Genomic DNA, 20,089 nt, shown 5'->3' on the forward strand with positions numbered 1-20,089 from the left:
GGAGAACGACGACGTCCCGTTGCACATGAAGAAATTGACCTCCCCCGGCAAACCAGAGTAGTTCTGGCTCCTCAGCTTTTGTCAGTGGCCCTCCTGAAAGTGCATAGGACAAGAGTTGCTTTTTCAGTTTTCCAAAATACAGGATTTATTGTTAAATGGAACATTCTTTTTTTTCCCAGAAGAGAGGTTCCACAATGAGTACTTTGTATCTGCTTCTGGAAAAGTAAACACATTCGAACCTTTATAAGCGATTACCAATATCGACCTGTGTTCGTAGGGGCATCTGTGTGTATCTGCCCATAACTTTAGCATAGTGAGATTCTATACACATGTACATGTATTGATACAATTTTATTCATATCTTGTATTCAGTTAAGGAAAATATTTAATAAAACTGATAAAAATATGGACGTTTCCTTTAAGGGGGAGAAAATTTCATATCTAGGAAAGTCCAATGTAATGTGTGAGATAAGGATGGTGGAACCTCCGTGGTTAAAAAAAAAATAACTCTTTGCAATTTGAAGTCTGAACAAAGAATGATTTTTATTTTTCATTTTAAATCTTAAAGAAAACTAAGTTACAATATAATAAATGATGATTAAAGTAAAAGCTAGATTTCTTGGAATTATACAATAAAAGTTACAAAACAATTTCTTATTAATTAGTTGGTGTTCTTATTGCTAACAATGATATTGGTTATATGAGACAAATATATTTATTGGTTATTCAGCGTTAATTATGACCTAAATCAATAGGTTAACGTTCTCGGTGGTTTTGGTGGAGATAATAAGGTGGGTGTCGTAACTGGTTTTGGTGGAGACAATAAGGTGGGTGTCGTAACTCCTCCCCCCTTAAGATAGAGCGACGGCCACAATGAAGATGTTGTGGTCGGAGTGATAGGCTGTGGAGGTGGAAAGTGGTGTTTGTACGTATTTTTTCGTTTAATGACAATGATGAGTATGGTAATGACTACTATTGTGCATACTAATGTTGTTGTTGTTGTGACTGAGTGAACTGTTGTAGTGGTTATTTCCAGGTTGCTAATTCTGTTGTTGGTTAGAAAGTTGAAATCCTCGAGTTTTTGAAGACTAAGTATTTCGATTGTGGAGTTTACGGAAATGTTGCTGTTTGGTAACGGGGGTATGTGGAGTTGATCCCAATATGCATCGGTATCATCGTGGTATGTTATACCATTTATTGAGACGTCACAGTTCTGGAAACGCACAAGGGCTGTGTCTTTTACTGTGAGAGTTTTGATACTGCAAGTAGAATTTATTAGTGTCTCTGGTGAGTGTATAAAAAGTATTAGGTTTTGTTCCACTTGTGTGATCGATTCCCTTTTTCCAACGTCACTAATTGGGCAATTTGCTTCTTTATTGTTTATTAAGTTTCCAATACATAACGAGTATTTGGTTTCTTCCTGTCGGATCGGTATACCGCAATAATATGTTCCTTCGATCGATGGGCAAAGTGTTTTGTGATGGTGTGTGGAATTTTCATTAAACAATATATATGGTTCTGTTATTATTAACTTAGTTATGTTTATTGGTAAAGGAATTATGTGGTATAGAAAATAGTCTTCTTCAGAGACATTCGGTACAAGAATATTAAAAATGATATTTGTTTCATTGTAGTAGGCTTGCATGCCTAGCATTTCATAAATATTTTCGATAGATCTGACTTCAATATTTTTTTGTTTTAATTTGACTTCTATGTTTTCGAGTTCTTCCGGGCTGAGGAGGAATCTTGAAATTATATTTAGTTTTGACAGAACTACTGCCTGACATTGTGTAAGTCTCTTATTAGGGATGTCTCAGTCCGTTTGTCTGAGTAGTGAAGTATGAGGTTATTCTTTATGTCATCCCAAATGAGTGGAGTTCCGTACATATTGAGGACCTCATTGGCCTGTCCCTCAATTTTGTTTCGTATGGCCCTTAGTAAAATCTGGCCATACGGAGTGTTGTCCGTGCCACGTATATATAATAGGATCTCCTCAACGTTATTGAGGAATTCGTACAGGAGTTTTTGGTTTCCGTCGAATTTAGGCAAATCCTTAATCGCGTCGGGGATTCTCAGTGAGTTGAAAATCTCGACCTGATTGGTTGCCGGGCCTTGAGTTGGTTGCGTCGATTGATTCATTTGATCTAAAATGGAACACGAGCTACCTTCAAAAGTGGTCAAATCACCTCCGTCAATAGTACTGTTAGAATTTGTGAGGGTCTGGTTACTTTTGTCAATACCTTCGTCCGGATCCTCTGCGAGGGATTCACTGTCTCTTCCGGCGATGGAGGTTAGGCTAGTAAATTTTCTCAATTTATAAGGGATAAATCGAAGTTTCTGTTTCGGATTCTTTTTGTCGGGCATAAGTACCGATATTTCTTGATTTCACAATTTGTTCGCTTATATATATTCGAGAGAGAGGGGAAAAAAAACTTATATTTTGTCTATCTCTTCTTCTATCTAATAGAAGAAATTTGTGGACTATTGAGTAGTGGGTGCCACTATACAGATATTCCTTCTGTACTCCTGTCGAATAAGCCAATGATGATCATTCAAGGTCTATGACAAGGATCGACTTTCACTTCTCGGTCTGACCACACAAATTCTTCTTTTTCTTTTTTTTTTTTTGTTTTGTCGATATACCTTCGACACTGTTCTAAAGGTTGGTACAGAAAAAAAATTAACCTTCAAATTGCGTTTAAAAGGTAAAGATGTTTCTTTAGAGTTTTTCACAACTATTCCGATTTTTTTTTTTTTTTTTTTTTTTTTTTTTTTTTTTTTTTTTGATATTATATTTTTCTTAATTTACTTAAAATAATCTTAGTTCCATTTTTATTTATTTTTTTTTTTTTTTTTTTTTTTTTTTTTTTTTTTTATTATTATTTTCTTTTCCACACACACACAAACACTTACATAATCCCGATCAGGAAGTTAGTGATGCTCGTTCTCCTTGTTGATTTCGTCATGTTGTGATTTGTTGTGTCCTCCTAGGTTCCAGTGGATAAAGGGTTGATACCCACTATCTCGTTGTTGGCTTGATGTGTGTTTTCGTGTTTCCTCCAAGGGACAACGAGATTGTCCACTGAACTGCCGACTGCGCCAGATAAGGATGGTGGAACCTCCGTGGTTAAAAAAAAAATAACTCTTTGCAATTTGAAGTCTGAACAAAGAATGATTTTTATTTTTCATTTTAAATCTTAAAGAAAACTAAGTTACAATATAATAAATGATGATTAAAGTAAAAGCTAGATTTCTTGGAATTATACAATAAAAGTTACAAAACAATTTCTTATTAATTAGTTGGTGTTCTTATTGCTAACAATGATATTGGTTATATGAGACAAATATATTTATTGGTTATTCAGCGTTAATTATGACCTAAATCAATAGGTTAACGTTCTCGGTGGTTTTGGTGGAGATAATAAGGTGGGTGTCGTAACTGGTTTTGGTGGAGACAATAAGGTGGGTGTCGTAACTTGTGCATGCCATCGCTCGCAGTCGATTAATGAAGCGCTTCAAGAAACCCCCCCCCCTTAATTGTTTGATAATCCTACAAAATCCCATGTTTGCAACCTCAAACTCCCCATCGATATGTAGAATGTCATCATTAATGCTTACAAACTAATTACCACAGCATGATATTATTTTTAAGTGTACCGAAAGAATTTCTTCGCTAATGTTCCAACTAACAAACCATGTATGGAGCAAAGAGAATGGACGCACCCTCAAAACTCCACATGAAATAAGAAAAAAAAAAATCCATACACGGTGGCTTACAACAGAGAGTGCAACAAATTTGTATCTTCAATAGCAGCAGCGGGCGCGCCCCATACAATGCCACATACGGGAAATAGGGATGACTTTGAATGTGCATTCATCGTTCTACCTAAAACTCAGATGTGATGTTGTATGGATGCGTGCTAGCGTGTATGGTCGGACAAGTGTTAGCATTGTGACACTTTCGTTTGGCATCACGTGCTGCTCTTGGGTGAAGAGACGCCGTCGCCGCCACTACCGCCACCATTTCATAAGCATTATAGTATCACGAAAGCTATCGCTAGAGCGTGACACACACACATGATACCTTAAGGTAGGAGTACTAATGTGGTAAAACAGCAGAAATACATACACGTAAAAAAAAAAACAAGTAATGGCGTGTTTAAATCGCCTGGGCCGAACCTTATATGCCCTTCACCATAAATTACATTTGACAAGTTCTCTGAATGGGTTTTCATGGGACCATTTCGGACCGTACTGGTCAAGGCTATTAGAAGAAAATACCACGTGCAAAATTTGAGCCAACTTGATTATTAGTTGCCTCCTCTAGAAGCTCAAGAAGTATAAACGGGAGTTTGGTATATATGGGAGCTAAAACTAAACGTGGACCGACTTTTATGGGTTTCTAGGCCTATATTTCGAGTCAGAAAACCCCCTAATTTCGGACCTCGAAAATACATTTAAAACTTTTTGCTCAAACTGAATGAAAATATGTTAACTCTTGATATCTCAGCTATTTCTGCTTACGGTATTTTCTTCGCTGTATTTTTCACCGTGTACGATACATACACATATTGGTGGCAAGTACTTTGCTTTAGCATGCCACTACAGCACTATTAAAACACATGTGGTTACAGTATTTCTTCTGTACTTCACTTTTTGCTGTGGTCTTTGCTATGCGGTGCGGCGGGTGTTCTCCAGAGGATCATCATCCATACCATCATCACCGCCACCACCAACGATTGTAACATCATCATCTTCATCATTACCGTTACAATGGCATGTTCTTCACACTTTCCACATTGTTCTCTTTCAGCGTTTTCCTTCAGATGTTATTAGGGAAATACACCGAAGGGCACTGGAATCATTAAGTTATTCCAGAAATAAAAAATCTTCATTCTAAACATAATTATCACTAGTGCCAAGATAATAAAAGCCTATATTGCAAGCACAGGGGATATAAAGAGTATCAAAAATGTTTTTAAAAAATTAAGTTTATATAAAAAAACTAGCCGAATAGGGCCTGCTCCGTTGCGCCTTCTTTAATTCTCTAATTTTTATACCCTCCACCATAAGATGGGGGGTATACTAATTTCGTCATTCTGTTTGTAACTACTCGAAATATTCGTCTGAGACCCCATAAAGTATATATATTCTTGATCGTCGTGAAATTTTATGTCGATCTAGCCATGTCCGTCTGTCCGTCCGTCCGTCTGTCTGTCGAAAGCACGCTAACTTCCGAAGGAGTAAAGCTAGCCGCTTGAAATTTTGCACAAATACTTCTTATTAGTGTAGGTCGGTTGGTATTGTAAATGGGCCATATCGGTCCATGTTTTGATATAGCTGCCATATAAACCGATCTAGGGTCTTGACTTCTTGAGGCTCTAGAGTGCGCAATTCTTATCCGATTGGGATGAAATTTTGCACGACGTGTTTTGTTATGATATCCAAAAACTGTGCCAAGTATGGTTCAAATCGGTTCATATCCTGATATAGCTGCCATATAAACCGATCTTGGGTCTTGACTTCTTGAGCCTCTAGAGTGCGAAATTCTTATCCGATTGGAGTGAAATTTTGCACGTAGTATTTTGTTATGATATCCAACAACTGTGCCAAATATGGTTCAAATCGGTTCATAACCTGATATAGCCGCCATATAAACCGATCTTGGGTCTTGACTTCTTGAGCCTCTAGAGTGCGTAATTCTTATCCGATTGAAATGAAATTTTGCACGACGTGTTTTGTTATGATATCCAACGATTGTGCTATGCATGGTTCAAATCGTTCCATAACCTGATATACAACTGTGCCAAGTATGTTTTAAATCGGCTCCTAACTTGATATAGCTGTCATATAAACAAATCTGGGGATTTGACTTCTTGAGCTTCTAAAGGGCGCAATTCCTATCCGATTTGGCGGAAAATTTGCATGATATATTTTATTCTTACTTTAACAACTGTGTCAAATAAGGTTCAAATCGGTTCATAACCTGATATAGCTGCCATATAAACCGATCTGGGATCTGGACCTCTCGAGCCTCTAGAGGTCGAATTGGCTGAAATTTTACACAGGTCTCTAACATATATTGGGTTGCCCAAAAAGTAATTGCGGTTTTTTAAGAGAAAGTAAATGCATTTTTAATAAAACTTAGAATGAACTTTAATCAAATATACTTTTTTACACTTTTTTTCTAAAGCAAGCTAAAAGTAACAGCTGATAACTGACAGAAGAAAGAATGCAATTACAGAGTCACAAGCTGTGAAAAAATTTGTCAACGCTGACTATATGAAAAATCCGCAATTACTTTTTGGGCAACCCAATAATTTAATTGTGTTCCGAACCGAACCATATCCTAATATCGCCCTAATAGCAGAGCAAATCTTTTCTTATATCCTTTTTTGCCTGAGAAGAGATGCCGGGAAAAGAACTCGACAAATGTGATCCATGGTGGAGGGTATATAAGATTCGGCCCGGCCGAACTTAGCACGCTTTTACTTGTTTTTTTTTTTTTGGTGGGCACACTTCTCCCTTAATGCGGATATCGAATTCGTGCCATTGTAGTCTATGACGCTGAACGCGTTTGAATTCTGGCCAGAACATCGGACAAATCGGTGTTTATCCCCTCTTAATGTTGGCGACATTTGCGAGGTACAATGCCATACATGGTCAATTTAAAAATTTTCCCCAAAGTGGTGTAGCGCTGCGGGACCCCGTTCGAACTCGGCTATAAAAAACTTCCCTTATCATTGAGTTTAAACTTGAATCAGAAAGCACTCATTGCTGTGTGAGAATTTGCCCCTTCTCGGTTCCTGGTGGTAATGTTCTTCCTTATGGCAATGTTCTCATTAGGGAAGAGATGGCACCTCAGACATTTCGACTCAAATATGGATATCAAATTCGTGCTGCGCTTCCAAATCCCTTTAATTTGAGCCCCATATTGCCATGGCCGGTAAATATGAACCCTGTGGAGAGTTGTTTTTAGGCTGGAGCGACCACCGGCATTTATTTGGTCCAAAATTTTAATATCATTTTCGTTTTCTCATCTCTAATACCTTTCAGTTAATACCCTTATTGTGCTTATCGGCCACTTTCAGATATGGGTGGCGTTTTTGGGGTAAGGGGGAGGGTCCGTCTCCACCCGATATCTAAAAATTATATAGCCTATGTTTACTTCCAGGCAAACGTACACAATCTATGAAAATTTTAAGAAAATCGGTATCATATAGTCATAATGAGTCTAATGGCGATTTTGAGGGATGGCGTGACCCCCTTTTCTTCGATCTGATTTTGTATGCCAGATTCGAAATCTACTCCCCAATACCTTTCATTTGAGCCCCATATTGAAATAAATGTGCAATATGTCTGTTTGGAGGAGTTTTGGGGTTGGGGCGGCCCGATGGGTACATAGACCCAAATTTTAATACCACATTCGTATTCTACTCTCCAATACATTTCATTTGATACCAATATTGACCCGATCGGTCCACTTTTGATTTTGGGTTGTGTTTTTTGTCTAAGGGGGAGGATCCGTCCCCCTTCCGATACCGACAAATTATAAAGCCTTTGTTTCCTTCCAGCCCAACCTAGACAGTATGCGAAATTTCGAGAAAATCGGTTCTGCCGTTTTTCAGTCTATACGGAACAACCAAACCGATTCCCATATATCCGTGATTGGCTAATGTGCCCATTTTTGCCGTTTTTGTGGGGTTGGGGTACTTCGACATGAGTTTGTATACCAGATTCGTTATCTACTCCCGCATATTTTTCATTTGATACCCATATTGTCCTCATCGGTCCACTTTTGATTTTGAGTGGCGTTTTTGGGGTAACGGTTAAGGGTCCGCCCCATTCCGTTATCAAAAAATTATAAAGCGTATTCCTACTTCCTGACCATAATCGTAATCTACTCCCCAATACCTTTCATTTGAGTCCCATATTGTCGTGATAGTCAAATAAACCTATTTTAATGGGTTTTGGGGCTGGGGTGGCCTCCCAGGTACTTGGACCCAACTTTTATTATGAAATTCGTACTCTACTCTGGAATACCCTTCCTTTGAATCCCATATTGTCCAGATCGGTCCAATTGTATTTTGGGTAGTACTTTTGTGGTAAGGAGCAGGGTCCGCCCCCTCCCGATATCAAAAAAATGATATAGCCTATGTTTCCTTCCAGACCAACCTACACAATCTGTGAACATTGCAAGGTAATCGGTTCAGCCGTTTTTTGGTCTATACGGAACAAACAAACAAATCGACAAACAAACAAACACAAATTGGTTTTATATATAAGACTAGCTGGACAGGGTCCGCTCCGCTGCGCCCTCTTTTTTATACCCGCCACCATAAGATGGGGGGTATACTAATTTCGTCATTCTGTTTGTAACTACTCGAAATATTCGTCTGAGACCCCTTAAAGTATATATATTCTTGATCGTCGCGACATTTTATGTCGATCTAGCCATGTCCGTCCGTCTGTCCGTCCGTCCGTCCGTCCGTCTGTCTGTCGAAAGCACGCTAACTTCCGAAGGAGTAATGCTAGCCGCTTGAAATTTTGCACAAATACTTCTTATTAGTGTAGGTCGGTTGGTATTGTAAATGGGCCATATCGGTCCATGTTTTGATATAGCTGCCATATAAACCGATCTTGGGTCTTGACTTCTTGAGCCTCTAGAGTGCGCAATTCTTATCCGATTGGAATGAAATTTTGCACGACGTGTTTTGCTATGATATCCAACAACTGTGCCAAGTATGGTTCAAATCGGTCCATAACCTGATATAGCTGCCATATAAACCGATCTTGGGTCTTGACTTCTTGAGCCTCTAGCGTGCGCAATTCTTATCCGATCAGAATGAAATTTGGCACTACGTGTTTTGCTATGATATCCAACAACTGTGCCAAGTATGGTTCAAATCGGTCCATAACCTGATATAGCTGCCATATAAACCGATCTTGGGTCTTGACTTCTTGAGCCTCTAGAGTGCGCAATTCTTATCCGATTGAAATGAAATTTTGCACGACGTGTTTTGTTATTATATACAACAACTGTGCCAAGTATGGTTCAAATCGGTTCATAACCTGATATAGCTGTCATATAAACCGATCTTGGGTCTTGACTTCTTGAGCCTCTAGAGGGCACAATTCTTATCCGATTTGAATGAATTTTTGCACGAAGTATTTCGTTATGATATCCAACAACTCTGCCAAGTATGGTTGAAATCGGTCCATAACCTGATATAGCTGTCATATAAACATATCTGGGGATTTGACTTCTTGAGCTTCTAGAGGGAGCAATTCCTATTCGATTTGGCTGAAATTTTGCATGACTTATTTTTACTTTTAACAACTGTGTCAAATAAGGTTCAAATCGGTTCATAACCTGATATAGCTGCCATATAAACCGATCTGGGATCTTGACTTCTTGACCCCTAGAGGTCGCACTTATTATCCGATATGCCTGAAATTTTGTACGACGGATCCTCTCATGACCATCAACAAACGTGTTTATTATGTTCTGAATCAGTCTATAGCCCGATACAGATCCCATATAAATCGTTCTCTCTATTTTACTTCGTGAGCCCCCAATGGGCGCAATTCTTATACGAATTGGCTGAAATTTTACACAGGTCTCCAACATATAATTTAGTTGTCGTCCGAACCGGACCATATCTTGATATCGTTTTAATAGCAGAGCAACTCTTTTCTTATATCCTTTTTTGCCTAAGAAGAGATGCCGAGAAAAGAACTCGACAAATACGATCCATGGTGGAGGGTGGTGGATTGGATATGTCAAACTTTTTGCCCCGAAAGGGGATATCAAATTCATAGTCTACTCTCAAAAACCACATTGGAGCTACATTTTGGTGTAGTCGGTTTATATGTGTGGTTTAGGGGGAGTTAATGAGGTGAGGCGTCCCTGAAACACTTGGCCATGAATCCACATATATATCCATACTACAAATGAGTCCAGTTTGAGGGGTATGTATGGTGGGGCGGCTACCCACGCACTTAGCCATAAAAAAAATATCAGCATCGTACTCTACTCTCAAATTTCTTTTATTTGAGCCCTATTTGTCATTGGTTTAGGGGGAGTTTATGGACGACACCCAAACACTTGGCCTCAAAATTGGATACCAAGTTCATTTTCTCCTATCACATACCTATCACAGTTTGGTGCCCAGAGTATGATTTTCTAGGCACCAAACCGCGTATCGTACTGTATATAAGGGTGTGATAACTTTTATTTGCCGTGCCAAAATATTTCGCTACGCTGTGATTTTCCGTATCCTCGCACCATTAACGCCTGTAACTCAACTCCATCAAGCGTAGTTTGCTTGTTCATTTCGTATAGACAAAAAAAAAGGCGCAACCTATTTTCATGAAATTTTCACAGATGGTAGACTTTGAGCCCCCGGTGAAAATAAGATACGACGTGTTTTGATTACGATTTTCAAAAATGCCAGATCTCGGAGATGGGTGAACCGATTTAAATTTAAATTTTGTATGCCACCTTATGGTATCCCAAAATCGCGAAATAAGTATAACATTTTAGGGCAAATAACCTGGGGGGACGCCCTATCCAAAAACCCATCAGAACGGACATGTTTCTCGATTGCGACAATATGGGTACCAAATGAAAGGTTGTTAAGAGTAGTGTACGAACTTGGCATAAAAATGTCCCCAACCCGCAAAAACACCACCCAGCAGGACACTTTCACAGCTTTGGGAAATAGGGTAACAAATGAAATGGATTTAAAAGTAGAATTCCGTCATAAAAATTTATTATTGGTGTTTGAGGGGCGTCCCCACTTCCAAAACCCCCAAAGCAAGACATATTTTCCGATTGAGACAATATGGGACTCAAATGAAAAGTTTTTGGGAGTTATATATGAATATGGTATTAAAAATTGGGTCTAATTACCGAGGAGGCCTGTACTTGGGCCCAGGCGCAAAATCGCCCCAAAAGTAGCGCCCAAAATCAAAAGTGGACAGATCGGGGCAATAAGGGACACAAATTAAAGGTATTTGGGAGTAGAGTATGAATATGATATCTAAAACTGGGTCCAAGTATCTAACGAGCCGTTCCTAGAGTTTCGCTAACCATACCAAGAGTTACGCCAAAAATCGAAGTAAACCGACCGGGACAATATGGGACTCAAATGAAAGGTTTTCAGGAGTAGATTACGAATATGGTGTCAAAAATTGGATCCAAGTACCTAGGGCGTCGCCAGTACCGCCCAAATTAAAAAGTTGACCGATCAGGACAATATACAACACTAATGGAAGGCATACGAGAGTAGAGTATGAATATGAAATTAAAAATTGGATCCAAGTATCTAGGGAGCCGTCCCAAGCCCAAAACCGCCCAAAACCAAAGTGTACCGATCCGGAAAATTTGGAACTTAAATGAAAGGTATTCGGGAGTAGAATACGAATATGTTGTCAAAAATTTAATCCAAGTATTGGGTTGCACAAAAAGTAATTGCGGATTTTTTAAAAGAAAGTAAATGCATTTTTAATAAAACTTTGAATGAACTTTAATCAAATATACTTTTTTCACACTTTTTTTTCTTAAGCAAGCTAAAAGTAACAGCTGATAACATACAGAAGAAAGAATGCAATTACAGAGTCACAAGCTGTGAAAAAATTTGTCAACGTCGACTATATGAAAAATCCGCAATTACTTTTTGGGCAAACCAATAGATAGGGCGCCGCCTAAGCCCAAAACTGCATCAAAATTACCGCCCAAAATCAAAAGTGGACCGATAGGGGCCATATGGGACTCCATTGAAAGGTATTCGAGAGTAGAGTACGAATATGATATTCGAATATTAAAAATTGGATGAAATTAACAGGGGGAGGCCGCTCCAAAACCAAACCGTCCCAAATGGGCATGTTAGACCATCATGACAATGTGGGTTTTCGGGAGAATATTACGAATATGGTATTAAAACTGAGGTTCAAGTAATAGGAGGTTGCCTATCCCTCAAAAACACCACCCAATATGTGAATATTTTGCAATCATGGCTATACGGGATTCAATAAAATGAATTTGGTAGTGGATAAACAAATTGTACTGGAAAAATACATATGGTAGTAAGTTAAATTTTGCAAATTTGCCCGTGGAAATTCAGCAACAGGGAAAAACTTGTCACAGATCAATGAGTGGAGTCCGATTCATGTTTAATCTCAATGATAAGGGGCCTCCTTTTTATCTAAAATCTGTCAAAATTAATTTTGTTTGAAATTTCTTGTTTCTCCAGATTCGATCTTCCTCCACCATTTAGTCTCATCATAACCACTGTGATGCAATTGTTATGAGAAATGTGGAGCGGTTGAGAGTTGTCATAAATGTATGTCGTCATGTTGCAGCGTGTGCCTAGAAGTTCATTCCTTTAGAGACCGACAGGCAAACAGACAGTCAGGGTGATATTCATGCAACCGAGTCCAAAATGTCAAGTGAAGAGTGACTGATATGGCGAATAACGAGCTCCAGAGTGTCATTATCTGCCAAGTGTGGCATTAAGCACCGACGGCAATCATACCACAGAGTGTTCTTCCTTTGGTCTATCTGCGGGTTGATCTAAATTTCTCTGCTCTTGGGCTATGACAGCACTTCAACAGTCAGTCAGACGTTTTTGTCTATTTGACCGTTAATGGGGGAAAAAAAGGGGAGTTTTGTTTTAATGACACGTATGGAAAATCATGTTGTCATTTTGTTTAGATGCTATTCTAAAAATACCAAAAGTCACCGTCACCAATGCTGGATTGTTTACTTGAGTTTTTTTCTCCTAAGGTTTGGCAGATTTTCTTAAGCTTTCTGTAATCGTAAGGAATGTTGGGTCAGATTAGGTGAAATAGGATTTTGTATGGGTGCATGTTAACTTATGGGATGAGATCAGGGATTGCTAAACTGTTTCCAATAACTTTTGTGGGACAACGAACATAAAAAAAATGTTTTTCACATAAACTTCCTGAAGAAGGTATGTGTATGTCAAGAAATTTGAAAAAATTTTGATTTTTTTGCTATTTTCAATAAGATTTATCAAAGATTGTTTTTTTTTTACACATTTTAATAAAAGCAATATTTTATTGTTTTCATTACAGGTGAGTGGACTCTTTCTCTTAACTGAATCAGGTACATAACAAATCAATTATAGAATAGCAGTGTTAAACACAATTATTGATCCTAAGCGAACAAATAAAGATGGGCTTAAGTCGGACACTTTAGATATGCTACAGTGGTCGTAAGTCTAAAATAGTTGAAAAAAGTCTGTGGAAAAATATATCCCGTTTTGGGAGTTCACGCATTTCCTACAAGCCTGTCTCCAATCCCGAGAATTCCCTGGAAATATTAACTCTTTTGAAATAAGCTGACACAACCAATGTCAAAGAAAAACGAAAGTCTTGTTAACAATTTTGGGGCTATATCTACCCTTAAATCTGCCTGGGCGGTGTGATGTGGGTGTTTAAAATTAGAAAGACCAAGATTTCTTATGTACCTAGTGAGACCAAACCGGTCAACATGACCAGGCTGATTTTTAGCTGGAGAATTTTAAGATTGAAACCATTTTTTTTTTTAAATTATGCTCCTTAATATCGTCATAACCCGGTGAAAACTGCATTATTTATGCGACATTAGCAGCTATATCTAAATATGGCCCGATTCGGACCAAATTTGACACGGACATTGGTGGTCTCATATTTACAAGTCGCTGTACAGTTTTGGTGCAATATGTGTCTTTTTTGCAGCTATATCTCAATATAGGCCGATCTGAACCACATATGACACGGATGTCGAAAAGTCTTATATAAGTCATTGTGTCAAATTTAAGCGAAATCGGATAATAAATGCGCCTATTATGGGGCAGCTATTGGGTTGACCAAAAAGTAATTGCGGATTTTTTATATAATCGGCGTTGACAAATTTTTTCACTGCTTGTGACTCTGTAATTTCATTCTTTCTTCTGTCAGTTATCAGCTGTTACTTTTAGCTTGCTTTAGAAAAAAAGTGTAAAAAAAGTATATTTGATTAAAGTTCATTCTAAGTTTTATTAAAAATGCATTTACTTTCTTTTAAAAAATCCGCAATTACTTTTTGGGCAAACCAATACATCCAAATCTGGACCGATCTGGGCCATCTTCAAGAAGGATATCGAGAGGCCATTGTAGCGCAAGAGTTAGCATGTCCTCCTATTGAACGCCGGCGAGAACTTAAAAAAATTTTTTTTCAGCGGTGCTTATTACCTCCTTTTGCTGGGGATTTTTGTGGGGTACTATACCGTACTACGACCCCTTAAAGAAGTGTCACAGTTGTAGGAATTCGTAACAGAACACCGCATGCAAAATTTCAGCCAAACCGGACAAAAATTGCGGCTTGTAAGGACTCAAGAAGTCAAATTGGGAAATCGGTTTATATGGCACCTATATCAGGTTATAGTTGGAATTGGACCGTACTTGACACAATTGAAGGAAGTCATAATCGTAGATCACATGCTAAATTTCAGCCAAATCTGACAAAAATTGCCGCCTGTAGGTGCTTAAGAAGTCAAATCGGGAGATCTGTTTATATAGGAGCTATATCAGTTTATAGACAGATTTGAACCGTACATGACACAGCTGTTGGCAGTCATAACAGAACACTACGTGTAAAACTTCAGCCAAATCGGACAACAATTGCGTCTTGTAAGAGCTATATCAGGTTTTAGACTGTTGTGGACCGTACTTGGAAGAGTTATTGGCTTTCAGGGGCTCAATAAGTGAAATCGGGAGGTCGATATACATGGAAACTATATCCAAATCTGAACCAATATGGCCCATTTGTAATCCCCAACGACCTTCATAAAAATTAAGTATCTGTGGAAATTTTCAAGCTGCGACTGCTATATTGATTTCGATAGGCGGACGAACGTACGGAAATGGCTAGATCGACTCAGAACATCGGGATTTAGACAAATATTTCGAGGTCTTACAAACATAATGACTGGATTAGTATTCCCCCTATGGTATACTATGGTGGGGGGTATAAAAACACAAAATTGGTGTAAAACCTTGGGGTAGGATAACCGTGGGGGACGCCCTACCCCAAAACCCACCCTAACAGAGATGTTTACCCATTGGGACAATATGGATATCAAAAAAAACAAAATTAAGGATGCAATATGAACTTGATATAACAATTCGACCTCACGTGTCAGGGGGTTCGCCCGACCCCTAAAAAACCGTCCAAAAATGGCCTGTTTATCGATTGGGCAGTTTGGGTATCAAAAGAAAGGTAATTCGGAGAAGAATGCGATGAATGCGAAGACGCGAAGACATGTCCATAAGGACATGTAGGCCGATCGGGATTCGGGATGGGATTCAAACGTAAAATGCTTCAGAGTAGAATACGAAACTGATATATAATTTCAGGGCCAAGTCATTGAGTGGCCTCCCCATCTCCCAAAACCGGTCATGTTTGCCGACTATGGAAATATTGGGCTCAAATGGAGGGTATTTGAGAGTAGACCACGAATCTGATATCAACATTCGGGACAAACAGTCTAGGGGACGGCCCACCCCCATGAAAACTCCAAAATAGGACGTATTTGCTCACCACGAAAACTTGAGTCTTAAAGAGAGTGGAGCTCGATATTGATAGTTTTAGGGCCCATAGACCAAACCGGACATATTTGATGACTTTTGCAATAAGGGGCTTAAATGAAAGGCGTTTGAGATTAGAAAATGAATTTTATATTCAATTTTGAGGCCAATGGCAAGCAATATGGGGTTGAAATAAATGATATTTGAAAGTAGAGCACGATCCCGATTTTCTTTAGGGCAATGTGTTTGGGAGACCATCCCATTCTCCAAAACAACCCTAAATCGGACATACTTACCGAACATGTCAATGTGGGGCTCAAATGAAAGGTATTGGGGAATGGAGCAAGAAATTGATCCGACTTTCGGTACCAATTTTCTTTGCGTTGACCCCTTCCCCAAAACATCCCACAGACAGCAATTATTTACTGACCATTGCAATATGGGGCTTTAATAAAGGTATTTGGTATTTGAGAGTAGAGCGCGATGCTGTTTTTCAGGGCTCTGTGTTTAAGGGACCACCCCACTCCCCAAAACATCCCTAAATCAGACATATCTACCGACCATGTCAATGTGGGGTTCAAATGAAAGGTATTAGGGAGTAGAGTAGGAAATTGATACCCACTTTTGGAACCGATTTTCTGGGGTCTATCCCTTCCCAAAAACACCGTACAGACAGCAGTTATTTACTGACTATCGCAATATGGGGCTTAAATCAAGGTATTTTATATTTGAAAGTAGAGCACGATGCTGACTTTTTTAGGGCTATAAGTTTCGGGGATCACCTCTCTCCAGAAAACACCCGTAAATCGGACATATTTGCCGACCATGTCAAATGAAAGGTATTGGGGATTAGAGCAAGAAATTGATACCCACTTTCAGAACCAATTTTATGGAGTCTACGTCTTCCTCAAAACTCCCGACAAACAGTAATTATATACTGACCATCGCAATATGGTGATTTCATCAAGGTATTTGGGAGTAGAATACGAATCTGATATCCAAATGTGGGACCATGTATGTGGGGCACCGCCCCTTCCTTTTGTTAAATCTTAATTCTATAAGAAAAACGTGCAAAGTTCGGCCGGGCCGAATCTTATATACCCTCCAACATGGATCGCATTTGTCGAGTTCTTTTCCCAGTGTCTCTTTTTAGGCAAACAAAGGTAACGAAACAATCAAAGAAAAAAATTGCTATGCTATTGGCGCTATATCAAGTTATTGTCCGATTCGGACCATAATGAAATGAATGGTGGAGACCACAATAGAAGTCATTGTGTAAAATTTCCGCAAAATCGAATAAGGATTTCGCCTTTTAGTTGCTCAAAAAGTAAAATATGGAGATCGTTTTATAGGGGAGCTGCATTAGGTTATAGACCGATTCAGAGCATATTTGACACGTATGTTGAAGGTCATGGGAGAAGCCGATGTACATGAAGTCAAGATCCCAAATCGGTTTATATGGCAGCTATATCAGGTTATGGACCGATTTAATCCATACTTTACACAGTTGTTGAATAGCATAATAAAACACGTCGTGCAAAATTTCAGAGAAATCGGATGTGTATTGCGTCCTCTAAAGGCTCAAGAGGTCAAGACTCCAGATCAAGTTATATGACAGCTTTATCAGGTTATGCTTCGATTTCTCCCGTACTTGCCGCAATTGTTGGAAATCACAACAAAACACCTCCTGCAAAATTTCAGCCAAATCAGATAAGAATTGCGCCCTCTAGGGGCTCAAGAAGTCAAGACCCCAGATCGGTTTATATGGCAGCTGTATCAGGTTTTTGAATGATTTTAACCGTACTTTGCACTGTTGTTGAATGTCATAAATAAAAACGTCGTGCAAAATGTCAGCCAAATGGGATAAAAATTGCGCCCTCTAGAGGCTCAAGATGTCAAGACCCCAGATCGGTTTATATACGGCAGCTATATCAGGCTATTGACCGACTTCAACCATTCTAAGAGCAGTTGTTGAATATCATAAATTAACACCTAATGCAAAATTTCAGCCAAAGCGGATAAGAATTGCGCCCTCTAGTAAATCAAGAAGGCAAGATTCAAGTTCGATTTATATGGCAGCTATATCTGGTTATGTATCGATTTGAACCATACTTGGCACAGTTGTTGAATATCATAAATAAACACATTGTGCAAAATGTCAGCCAAATTGGATAAAAATTGCGCTCTCTAAAGGCTAAAAAAGTCAAGACCCCATATCGGTTTATATGGCAGCTATATCTGGTTATTGACCGATTTGAACCACACTAATAACAGTTGTTGGATATCATAAATAAACACATTGTGCAAAATGCCAGCCAAATTTTATAAAAATTGCGTCCTCCAAAGGCTAAAAAAGTCAAGACCCCATATCGGTTTATATGGCAGCTATATCTGGTTATTGACCGATTTCAACCACACTAATAACAGTTGTTGAATATCATAAATAAACACCTCATGCAAAATTTCAGCCAAATCGCATAAGAATTGTGCCCCCTAGTAACTCAAGAAGTCAAGATTCAAGTTCGGTTTATATGGCAGCTATACCAAAACCCGGACCGATGTGGCCCGTTTAGAATCCCAAACCAACCTACGCCTATAGCAAATGAATGCAAATTTTCCCCAAGAACATCCCACTAAGGAACAGAGGCAAACTTCCCATATATCAATGAGTGCAGTCCGATTTAAGTTTTATGCTCAATGATAAGGGAATTCTTTTTTATAGTCGAGACCGAACGGCGTGCCGTAGTGCGACACCTCTTTGGAGAGAAGTTTTACATGGCATAGTAACTCACAAATGGTGCCAGCAATAGGAGGGGAAAACCACCTCTGAAAATTTTTTCTGATGGTCTCGCCAAAATTCGAACGCAGGCGTTCAGCGTCATAAGCGGACATTCTAACCTCTGCGCTACGGTGGCCTCCCGTCTATAGGAAGTATTTGTGCAAAATTTCAAGCGGCTAGCTTTACTCCTTCGAAAGTAAGCGTGTTTTCGACAGAGAGACGGAAAGACAGACGGACGGACAGACGGACGGACAGGCGGACGGACAGACGGACGGACAGGCGGACGGACAGACGGACGGACAGACGGACGGACAGACAGACAGACGGACGGACAGACGGACGGACAGACTGACGGACAGACGGACGGACAGACAGACGAACGGACGGATAGACGAACGTACGAACGGACGGAAAGACGGACGGACGGATGGACAGACGGGCGGACGGACGGATGGACAGACGGACGGACGGACGGATGGACAGACGGACGGGCGGATGGACAGACGGTCGGACGGACAGACGGACGGACGGACATGGGTAGATCGACATAAAATGCCATGACGATCAAGTATATATATAGTTTATGGGGTCTGAGACGAATATTTCGAGGAGTTGCAAACAGAATGACGAAATTAGTATACCCCCCTCCTATGGTGGAGGGTATAAAAATACTCAAATGTTAATTGTTTTACAAAATGACATGGAAATCACATTTTAATATTCATAACTAAATAGTAAATTGGAAGGGAGGTTTGTGAACTTTTGTTATTTACGATTTTTGCATTAATAAAAAACCTATACAGCTTTTATTAAATTTAATGTACCTGCCTTCTAAGCTATAACAAAAAGCGAAAAACATTAAAAATCACTTACTGTCTTGTACATCGACATATGCTGCTGTGGCAGCATTTCGATGGCAGTCGTCCTACAGCCCTACTCTTTAATGTCCTAGACATTCGACAATAATTCATGAACTCAATAAAATTTTTGACAAATGTATTTGAAATATTTTTATGATTTGTCATCCCGCAGCGGCAATAAAACATTCAATATTAATACAAAAAGAAAAACTCACACACACACACGGGCATATTTTGCTCATTAATATTCCAAGAAATCGAAAATCTAATGGAAATATGCTCGATTTATTTATAGTTTTTATAAAATCATATGAAATGTGTATAAATTATCTCGCCGCTTATAAATTGGGGAAAACGCTGTCCCGCATAACGTGTGAAAATCGCCCTTAAATCTTTACAACCACCTTTTTGTTGGAATGACATACAAATGCGCATTCAAAATGAATGTCTTCGTGTCTCTCTCCTTTTGCGCGGCTGCATGTGTGTGAGCACCAAAACACGAGTCATATGATGTGGGGGAGCCACGAGCTGGGGATGTATGATTTTTCAGCCTACAAAGACATTTATGGGTTGCCACCGCTTAAGGCACTGCACGCTGAAACTCATTTTTGGGGGTGACACTGAGGTCTCTGTGATTTATGGATGTCACCGAAAATGTGCGTTAAATTGCTTACGTATCGAAAATTAAATGTAAATTAAATGAAATGTCTGTATTTCTTAGACCGTAAACCAAATAAATTAGACTGTGTCTGTATATCGAAGAAAATCACACCAAAGGCAAGTGACTTCTAATAACCCAGCGGGATTTTTTTTAGAGGATTATAAAGAAAATAAGTCGCTGGGAATTTTGAAACTGCAGTTCAACAACCAAAAG

General features: G+C 39.1%; 2 protein-coding genes across 5 annotated transcripts in view; one reads left to right on the plus strand and one right to left on the minus strand.

Annotated features, from left to right (window-relative positions):
- Window positions 1–20,089, plus strand: part of LOC106080795 (uncharacterized) — an 857,102-nt gene that overhangs the window by 460,250 nt on the left and 376,763 nt on the right. The window lies entirely within an intron of this gene.
- LOC131994870 (uncharacterized) lies at window positions 575–2,337 on the minus strand. The gene is made up of 2 exons (XM_059361861.1): window positions 986–2,337; window positions 575–901 (listed from the first exon to the last, which is right to left on the minus strand). Exons 1-2 carry the CDS (start codon window positions 1,652–1,654, stop codon window positions 749–751), a joined length of 822 nt encoding a protein of 273 aa, XP_059217844.1. The 5' UTR covers window positions 1,655–2,337; the 3' UTR covers window positions 575–748.

This window comes from Stomoxys calcitrans, chromosome 2 (assembly GCF_963082655.1).
Source record: "Stomoxys calcitrans chromosome 2, idStoCalc2.1, whole genome shotgun sequence".
NCBI lineage: Eukaryota > Metazoa > Arthropoda > Insecta > Diptera > Muscidae > Stomoxys > Stomoxys calcitrans.

Excerpts from the sequence above, each read along its gene's own strand:
- LOC131994870 (XM_059361861.1), bottom strand. The coding sequence starts at position 1,654 with ATGCTAGGCATGCAAGCCTACTACAATGAAACAAATATCATTTTTAAT. Across the intron at positions 902-985 it reads TCACAACAACAACAACATTA|CCTATCACTCCGACCACAAC; the intron begins GTATGCACAATA and ends CCACCTCCACAG.